Below are 10,255 nucleotides of genomic sequence, written 5' to 3'. Positions count from 1 at the left end.
CTCTGCCTCCCGAGTGCTGGGATTAAAGGCGTGCACTTATAAACGCAGAGAATGCAATGCTCTCTTCTGGCCTCTGCTGGGACCCACATATGCCTGTGCATACTCACACACACATACACTGACATATGCAATAAATACACGTAGGGAAGTGTTTCTGATGCTTTGATGGGGAATCTGTTTTACTGACACTGGAGGTCCTCGACCCCAGTTGTTTTTGATCTATCAATAAAGATGCCAGTGGCCAAAGACTAGGCAGGACGACTTGTAGGGTCCCACAGGCAAGGAGAGAGGAAGAAGAGAATGGAGATACTGGTGTGTGGGGGGGAAGAGGGGGGCAGGACAGACGCACAGCTACAGGAGAATATGTCGGCAGAAAGGGAAAGTGGTGCCCAGTGGGCTTCACAGAAGGTAACTGAGCGACAAAGCTGAAGGCAGATTTAGAGACATTGAGCTGGGATTGAAGGTAAGGGAACGATAGCCACAGGAGGCTTAGAAGGCCCAGAGTTGAGCTAAAAAGCACATTTAAAATAAGCTAGTATGTGTGTGTGTGTGTGTTTCATCCACGAATCCAAAATAGCTCCTTGGAGGGTGTGTGTCTGCATCCAGCTGGGAACACAAAGCAATACAGACAAAACTATACACAACATACACAAATAAAACAAATAAGTAAATAAGAAGAATTGGTTTAGTGGTAGTCACACATACACACACCACATGCACATGCATGCACACACACATGCACACACAATTCACAATCATAAACAATCAAATAAATGTAACACAGATAATCTAATCTGCTAAAACCAAACTTCCCATATGGTCTAGTGGCCATATACATGGATATACATCTAAACAAAACAAAATCAAGACACGGGAGAGATTCCTGCTGTCCTGTGTTAACTGCAGCACCATGTACAATGATGAAGATACAGAATCAGTTGATGAGTCTTATCTAGACAAAGAGACAAAGAAAGTATGGTATGTATATACAATCTAATGCTATTGAGTCTTTTAAAAGGAGAGGTTCTGTCATACATAACAAGACAGGTGAACCTGACCGCATTACACTGGATAATCCAGGCACAGAATGACACTTAGCCACAGGATCTCATTGATATTTTGCCAATACCTAATTCACCCAGGGTATACCACACAAATTCCAACCACAGAGCCAATTAATTAATAATTAATTCATAGATAAAATAATAAAATACAAAAGCCACCCTTGTAGACGTAGGCAGAGGCTGGAGAAGGAGTGATTGGAAGGTGGGGATTGGAGGGCACGAGTCTCAGGCAGGAGTGAGCTGCGGTGACCGGCCTGCTGTACAGCGTGGTACTTAGGACTAATGATAAACTACTGTGTATTTCAATTTCATTTGTTAATTTGGAAAAAAAAATCTTTAGTTATAGGACCTACTTGTTTGAAGTTATGGTTAACATTTCCAGATCAAGCAACAAACACGCTTTGAAATAAAGCCTCAGAACCAAGTCAAAAAACGAGAACTAAGAAAGCCACCTACCCAGGCATGGTGCCCACACCTTTAGTCCCAGCGCTCAGGAGGCAGAGGTGGGTGGAGCTCTGGGAGTTTGAGGCCAGCCTGGTCTACAGAGATAGTTCCAGGACAGCCAGGGCTGTCATATAAAGAAACTCTGTCTGGAAAAAAAAAATCCAACCAACTAACCAAAAAACCAAAATCCTATCTTGAAGCATGTCTGTGGACCAGAGACTGTAGTGAATTTTAAAACTATTACTTATGCAAGTGGAGAGATGGGTCAGTGGTTACAAGCACTTGCTGCTCTACCAGAGGACACAAGTATGGCCCCAGCTCCCAAACAAGTCAGCTCACCACCACTATTGTGGGCCTGACCCCCAGGCCACACGCTCACATGCATGTATAGATACATACTTAAAAATAAAATACAATTTTATTTTTTATGGGGGGGCGGGGCTGGAGAGTTTGACTCAGTGGTTAAGAGCACTTGTTGCTCTTGCAGAGGACCCAGGTTTGGTTTCCAGCATCCACATGGTAGTTCACAGTTACCCATAACTTCAGTCCTACGGATCTAATGGTCTCTGCTCACCTCCAGGTGTGGGGTTGGAGGCCTGGGGGACATGTAGTGTACCTACATACATGCAAGCAAATCACTAATACAAGGGACTGGGCTGGAGGAATAGCTCAGAAGGTAAGAGCCCTGGTTGCTCTTACAGAGAGGATCCAGGTTTGATTCCTAGCACCCACCTGGCAGCTCAGCTGTCTGTAAGTCCAGTTCCAGGAGATCTGACGCCCTCTTCTGTCCTTAGAAGGTACTGCACACATGGTACACAGACATACATGTAGGCAAAACACTCATCCACATAACATTTTTTAAATGTCTATTTTTATTTCTCTCTGTGTGCATGCATGTGTGCATGTGTGTGTATGTGAATTAGTATGAGTACCGATGTGAGCAGTGTTTAGGTGGAGGTCCCAGGTCTTCCCCCTTCCACACTTTGAAATGTGGTCTCTGTTTGGACCTGCATGTGCCAGGCTGAATGGCTCACAAGCGGTTTCTCCACCTTAAGTTAGGAAGACATGCTACTGCACCCACATGGGCATCAGAAGCCCGAGCTCAGTTCCTCGTATCTATGGCCAGTGCTTTACCCACTATGCCACCTCCACAGCCAAGGGTTTCTGTTCCTCAAATGTGAGTAATGTGGTCTTTCCTCATCCTGTATGTGTTCCTTGGCCCAGGATGGTCCCTCCCTTCCACCCATTTTGTTTATTGCCCTTTCTCTCAGTCCTCGGCTCTAATGTTTGGCTCTTATTTGTTGGCCTTTCCCTCGCCCTCCCACTGCATCCTTGATAGGGTGCATCACCACTGTCTTCCAGGTCCCCACATCGCCCATGCCTTGCTTTATCTGTTCTCCTTGTCCGTCACCATCAGCACTGTAACACTGTCACCGTCACATGAGCTCCATTGCAACAAGAATGTGCTTTGTTTCTACTCAAAGCACATATCTGGCCAGAAATAAGTACACAATACATCTAGAAAACACCACTTGTTCAAATGTCATCTGGTGGCGAGGAAAACAAGGCGCTGAGCAAAAGCACACTGCTCAGATAGCAATTGTCTACCTTATCCTTGTATTCTTTCTCGTGGGTTTTCTTCCAGAGGTCCCAGTGGTAGTCCAGGGTAGGGTCTCTCTGCAGTTGCCCCATTGCCACAGAATACACCAGGGGCATCCAAAACAGCCATCTTCTGCTTAAAGGAAGGGCACAGAAGAAGCAAAATCATTAGCTGTGTGTATTTTGATCACATAGTTCTCTTTTGTTTGCTTTTATTTATAAAGATATGTCACCCTGTAGCCCAGGCTCTTCTGGACCTCACCACACAGCCCAGGCTACCCTTGAACTTGTAGCAATCTGCCTGACTCCAAATTCCAAATGCTGAGATTACAGGTACAGGTGTGCACTACTACCATGGATGTTGCAATGTGTCCTCAAAAGTCTTCTCAAAAGAAAGGAACAATGTCTATCAAAGGAACACAGTCCTGTGAGTTAGTGATGCAGGTAACTTCCTGGATGTCCAGGATGAAGAGGGAACCATGTCCAAAATACTGTAGTAGTGCTTTTCATACTTTAAGAAGGGCTCTTCAGCTGGGCAATAACATATGCTTTTAATCCCAGAACTCAGGAGGCAGAAACAGGTGGATCTCTGAGAGTTCACGGGCTAGCATGATCTACATAGTGAATTCCAGGACAGCTAGGGCTATGTAGACAGATGCTGTCTGAAATCATCATCATCATCATCATTATCATCATCATCATCATCATCATCATCTCCAGAAAAGGCTGCTCTTCCAGAGGACCTGGGTTGGAGTCCCGGAACTCATACTGCAGCCACCAACTTTCTGTGGCTTCAGTTCCAGAGAAAGTTGTTGTTCTCTCCTGGTTTTCATGGACACTGCATGTATTTGGTGCACATACACACATAGTGGCAAAACACCCATGCACATAAAACAAAATAAAACTTAAAAAAAAGAGAAAATTTCCAAACAAACATCGTTACAAAGTTAAAATCAGGACTCTCCAGGATTTTCTCACTAAGCTACTTAAGGAGACTTCTCCTTCCCTTTTTGTTCTTTCTTATTTATTTATTTACTTACTTATTTATATTTTATGAATATGAGTGCTCTATCTGTATGTTCACCTGCATGGCAGAAGAGGGCATCAGATCACATTATAGATGGTTGTGAGCCACTACGTAGTCATTGGGGATTGAACTCAGGACCTCTGGAAGAGCAGACAGTGCTCTTAACTGCTGAGCCATCTCTCCAGCCCCCCTTCCTCCTTTCTTAAAGAAACCCTCCTAATGAGGACATGTGTCTATCTTAAGTGGCCATTTCAATATTTAAATCACAACATAGTGAGTGTGTCTGTGTGTGTGTGTGTGTGTGTGTGTATAGCAACACTGCACAGCACCTCATTAATATGTATAGTTGCTCTCCTCTCTTATATTGGTTAAAATTTAATTTCAAAACTAAGCCAGATGCAGTGGTGAATACCTATAGCCCCATCTTCAGAAACCAAGGCAGGAGGACTGTGTCAACAGGGAGTTCCAGACCTGTTCAGGCAACACAGACATGGCTGGGGATGCAGCTCCACGGTCTGACACTTGCCTAGCATGGGTGAGACCCTTGGCCTGAGCGTGAACACCAACGTCAATACAAACAACCAAGCAGCTCAACCTTCTCTATCAAGGAAACGTTCGCTCACCTTTAGAGAAAGCTAAAGGAGACTCAGCTCTTAGATTCTTACACCCTTGGGGTATTTTCCTTTTTCACATTTCTCCCCAACAAATCAAATATCTGTTTCAAAGGAGATACCCCAAACCGGTTTCTCACCAGGTGTGGTGGCCCACACTTGTGATCCCAGCACTCAGGAGGCAGAGTCGAGGTGGGAGGAGCAGTGTAAGTTTGAGGCCAGCCTGGTCTTCATATTGAGTTCTAAGGCCACCAAATTTAAGAGGTGAGGCCCAGCCTCTAAAAAACACAGCTGATGCCCGCTTTGTTCCTACATTTAACAGAAATTCAGTAGTTGCCTGAAACTGGATTTATTATTATTGCTTTTGTTGTTGTTATTATTATTTTAGTTTTTTTGAGATAGAGTTCCTCTGTGTATCCCTGGCTGTAGCTGGCCTCAAACTCAAGAGATCTGCCTGCCTCTGCCTCCCGAGTGCTGGGATTAAAGGGGTGAAGCACCACTGCTTCGCTGAAACTGAATTTTTTAAACTGTGTGAGCCTTCAGCTCCTGCTTCACAGGAACCCAGGTTTAAATCTCACCATATACACATACAACACAGTTATCACACAGTTAAGCCAACACGAATCTCTCAGACCCTTCCTAATCAGAAAAACGAGAGGCGAATGGGCGGCATGATTTTTTTTCAGCCTACTTCCTGAAAGCAAAGATTTAAAATCCCGGCAGCCTGACTGATAAAAAGATAGAGCATGTTTAAGGCCATATATGAACAAAACGAAAGAAGCAGATAGTACATACATGGCAGCGTGGCCAGGAGTCCTCATGGTCACCCTGAAGTGTGGTGCTCACTCCAAAGATGTCCCGTTCAGCAGGAGGCTGGTCGAAATGACTCTAAAAAGAAATCGGAGCTTGTCACATGAAGCATCCACAATGAGGAAGTGAACTTTCATTTCAGTTTCATTTGAAGACTTACGAGAACAGCTGCCTCCACCCTCTCCTTCTCACCTTGGGACTGTTTGTTTGTGTGCAGTGAGCTGCCTGGCCATCAATAGAATGACCTCAGCAGAGAGCAGGACAAAGTTCTCCTCCAATCCTGTGTCATTTTGGTGGCCCATTTTATTCACATCAGTCCTGAGATGGAAACGTTTAGTTATAAAGACATTTGGATCAGGCTCCTCAAATCTCAGATTGCCTCATGATTCCCTAGGAAACCCTGTCTTATCCTTTAACACAAGTCATGTATGACCCATTGTGTCTAATACTCACTTAGCAGTTCCTTTGTTTTGGTTCAAAGGATCTCAACACACACACACACACACACACACACACACACACACACACAGAGTTATACACATGCACTTATACATACAGTTCTATCACATAGTTATGTCTCACAAACATACAATTATACACACATGGCTTTCTCACATATTCACACACAGTTATACACATACATTTATCCACACATATGGTTATTATGCACATCCTCACAGTTAATCTCACACACAGTTATACACCTACAACACAGTTATCACACAGTTATACCCACATGCATGCACACATATACAGTTACACACACAGTTATCACACACACACACACACACACACACACACACACACACACACGCACACACACACCAGAATATACCCCCAACTGCCACTGTGGTCTTCTAGGCACAGCTGGGGTAAAATGAACTATTAGTTTTAAAACCTGAATCTGTATTAATCACCAATGAAAATGGGCATTTCTCCCATGTTTTTGATCATTGAGTTTTCGAGAATTGCATTTTCAGTGATTTTGCTCTTGTTTGTGTGCATTTATCGCTTTTCTTGGTGATCTGCAGGGACTATTTTTACTGTTCTGGCTAGCGGTCTCTGGTGGTACACACTCCGCCTGCCTTCTCACAGTTCTCCAGTGGATTTTCCACTTTGCTTATACTGATTGTCTTTTTTTTTCTTTCTTTTTTACTGAGAATTTAAAATGCTGAAATAGAACATCTGGCCAAGTATAGTGCTAGTCTCAGGCCAGCCTGGGTTACATAAAACTTTGTCCTCAAAACACAAAACAAGAAAGCATTGAGGTGAGGAATTCCTGTGAAACCATTCCTCTGTTTCAACAATCCCCTGGAACTGCCAGCTTGTCTCATTTATACTTCAATTTCCCAGATTATTTTGAAATAATCCCTAGATATCATGTGTAATATGTTTCATATGAAAATGTTTTAAGTCTTTATCCTTTTTTTACACTTATTGTGTGTGTGTGTGTGTGTGTGTGTGTATGTGGGGTGAAACCTGTGTCATGCTGTGCATGTGGAGGTCAGAGGACTACTTGAAGATCCTCTCCTATAACCGTGTGTGTTCTAGAGACAGAATTCAGGCTTGGCGGCAAGTGCCTTTGCCTGCTAACCCATCTTGTGGACCCTCATGTGTATATTTTAAAATGAGATATGATAAAGAAATACAGCACTAACCATGATGACATCTAACCTGGCCACCATGTTTTTAAATGCATATATATTTTTTCTTTTTGAAAGCTTTCTTTTTCTTTTAATTATGTATATGTGGATGTCTCTTTGTGGTTGTTCACATGGGTCCAGATGTCTTCGGAGGCCAGAAGGGGGCGTCATATCCCCTGGATGAAGTTATAGGTGTCGATTACCCTCCTGATGTGGGTCCTGGGAACTGAGGCTTGCTGCAGGAGCTGCGCATGCTCCTATCACGGCCCTCTTTCCTGGAACCCCCCCCCCCCGCCATCCCTTTTTGTGTGTGTGTGTGTGTGTGTGTGTGTGTTTTTTTTTTTTTTTTTTTTTCAGATGGGATCCCCTGTAGCCCAGACTTTTCTTGACCATGCTATGTAGCAGAATCTGGCCATGAATTGCTTATCTTCATGTCTCCATCTGGAGAATTTCTCACATTACAAAGTTTACTCCTCCATGTTGAGTATGTCTAAGGCTCCGCTGCAGTCCAGGCCCAGACTTATGACTTAGACGTTGCCCATCAGGCACACCTGCACCTGTAAACAAGACTTCATTCTTGGAATCAGCCTGTGAGGAACTAGGCCCATGAATTAATTCCCTCTCGCCGAGAACTGCAGTGGAGCTGCACAGCAGCAGCAGCAGCAGCAGCAGCATTACTAGCATGGGTCCCTAGTACCATCTGTGCAAATTACAGTGTTTGTGCCAACGTCATGGCGTGAGCAGCCTTCCTTGGGTGGCTTGGATAACAAGTTCACAACTAACAATTGTCTCTATGTTTGACTGACTTGACTCAAAGATTCTGAACGCTTTCTGCAATTTTTTTTTAAAGTAAAGCTTTACTTTTATTTTATGCATCTAGGTGTTTTGTCCACATGTGTGCTGTGCCCAAAGAGGTCAGAAGAGGACTTCAGATCTGGAACTGGAGTAACAGACACTTGTGAGCTGCCATATGGGTACTGGGTATCGAACCTGGGTCCTCTAGAAGAGTAGCCAGTGCTTTTGGGGGGCTGAGTCATCTCTCCAGACCCCTTTCTGCAATTTTTTAAAAAACTGTAGTATTCAAATAGATGGATCCAGTAGTGATAGTCACAGAAGTGCTGATATCAGCAAAGCAAGAATGGGGTCACAGAGGCAGACCAGGAAAGCGCTGCTCTGACTACAGACAGGAAATACAAGGGGAAGATATTTGCGAAATCCACAAAAACCACAGCATGCTGTCTCCGTTCTTCCATTGTGTGTCTGGGTGTTTTGCTATCGTGTGTGTGTGTGTGTGTGTGTGTGTGTGTGTGTGTGTGCAGGGGTGCATGTGTGGGTGTGTGTATGGAGGTCCATGGACAACCTCCATTGCTTGCCATAGAAACGCTCTCCTCCTCCTCTGACTCAGTTTCCCATTAAGTGGCTCTCACCAGTAAGGCTAGACGGGTGGCCAGGGATCCTGCCCTTGAGCATGGGATTGTGAGAGCGTGATATCATGCCCGGAGTGTTTACTTGGTTTCTGTGGTCCCATCCCACTTCCTAGGGCTGGTGAGATACACACTTCACTGCCTGAGCCCTACAGATCTGGTTTCATCCCTTCTTTGTGTGTGTGTGTGTGTGGGGGGGGTCTTTTAGCTTTGGTTCCCTCTATATGCACGTACACACCCAAACATGCATGAGTCATTTTCCTCGGTGTGAAATGAGCACTGTCTAGAGTTTCTACTTGTAGAAACTAGCCAGTAAAGAACATCCCTCCATGGCCTCTGCATCAGCTCCTGCTTTCTGACCTGCTTGAGTTCCAGTCCTGCATCCTTTGGTGATCGACAGCGGTTTGGAAATGTAAGCCGAATAAACCCTTTCCTCCCCAACTTGCTTCTTGGTCATGATGTTTGTGCAGGAATAGAAACCCTGACTAAGACACTACTGCTGGGATAAAACACTATGACCAAAAGCAACTTGGGAGGGAGGGTGTGTCTCAGCTTATGGTTCCATGACCAAAAGCAACGTGGGAGGCAGGGTGTGTCTCAGCTTATGGTTCCACAGTCCATGAATGAGGGAAGGATGCCTTGGCAGGAGCCCGGAAGCAGGAGCTGATCAAGGCCATTGAGGAACACTGCTTACTGGCTTGCTCGGCTTGCCTTCTTATCATACCCAGGACCACCAGCCCAGGGTGGCCCTGTCCACCGTGGGCTGAGTCCTCCCAATCCATCATCCATGAAGAAGATGTAGACCTAGGAGTCAGTCTGCGGCAGGCGTCTTCTCAGTTGAGGTTTCCTCTTCCAGAATGTCTCTAGCCTGTGTCAAGTTAACAAAAGCGCAGGACAGGGGCAAAAAGAGGGTGTCTACCAAGCTAAAAAAAGTAAAATAGTGACACGTGTCTATAACTTTACCCTTTGGGAGGTGGAGGCAGGAGGATCAGGGACCCAAGGTCATCCTTGGCTACACAGTGAGTTGAGGACCAGCTTGGGCACATGAGACCCAGCTGAAGAAGGAAGAGGAAAAAAAATGGGGAAAAAATTTTTCATACATTCTGATCATGTTTTTCCTTATGATCAAAATTATTTTATTATTTGTGTGTGGTTTAAATAGATGCACAGTGCTTTTGTGACTGTGTTGGGACCAGAAGAGGACACTGAGTCCAGGGGGAGTGTCAAATGACCCTTTTACAGGAGTCACATAAGACCGTTGAAAAACACAGATATTTACATTATGATTTATAACAGTAGCAGACTTACAGTTAAGAAGTAGCAACAAAAATACTTTTATGGCTGGGGGGGGTCACCACAACATGAAGAACCATATTAAAGGATCATTAGGATGGCATTGGGAAGGTTGAACACTGATGCCTTAGAACTAAAGGTATAGGCTTCTACACCCAGTGTGTTACACGGGTGTTGGGATCTAAATTCTGTTCCCCATGATTGCACACCAAGCCCCTTCCACTCCTCAGCCATCTTGCTGGCACCAGTGGGACTCTTCTTTATTTGTTTCTTATTTAAGACAGGGTCTCATTCTATAGCCCAAGCTAGTCCTCCTGCCTCAGCTTCTCAAGAGTTGAGA

At 44.6% G+C, this 10,255-nt stretch overlaps 1 protein-coding gene across 1 annotated transcript in view; it reads right to left on the bottom strand.

The window, feature by feature from the left end:
- Positions 1-5,633, bottom strand: part of Ctss (cathepsin S) — a 29,427-nt gene extending 23,794 nt beyond the window's left edge. The window contains exons 1-2 of the mRNA XM_021196504.2: positions 5,541-5,633; positions 3,117-3,240 (exon numbers count right to left, since the gene is read on the bottom strand). Of these exons, the coding sequence (XP_021052163.1) occupies positions 3,117-3,240; positions 5,541-5,566 (150 nt within the window). The 5' untranslated portion in view covers positions 5,567-5,633. The remainder of the gene's footprint in view (positions 1-3,116; positions 3,241-5,540) is intronic.
- Between the last annotated feature and the right edge of the window lie 4,622 nt (positions 5,634-10,255).

This window comes from Mus pahari, chromosome 4, assembly GCF_900095145.1.
Source record: "Mus pahari chromosome 4, PAHARI_EIJ_v1.1, whole genome shotgun sequence".
NCBI classification, from domain to species: domain Eukaryota; kingdom Metazoa; phylum Chordata; class Mammalia; order Rodentia; family Muridae; genus Mus; species Mus pahari.
This window is presented reverse-complemented; position numbering and strand designations above follow the sequence as displayed.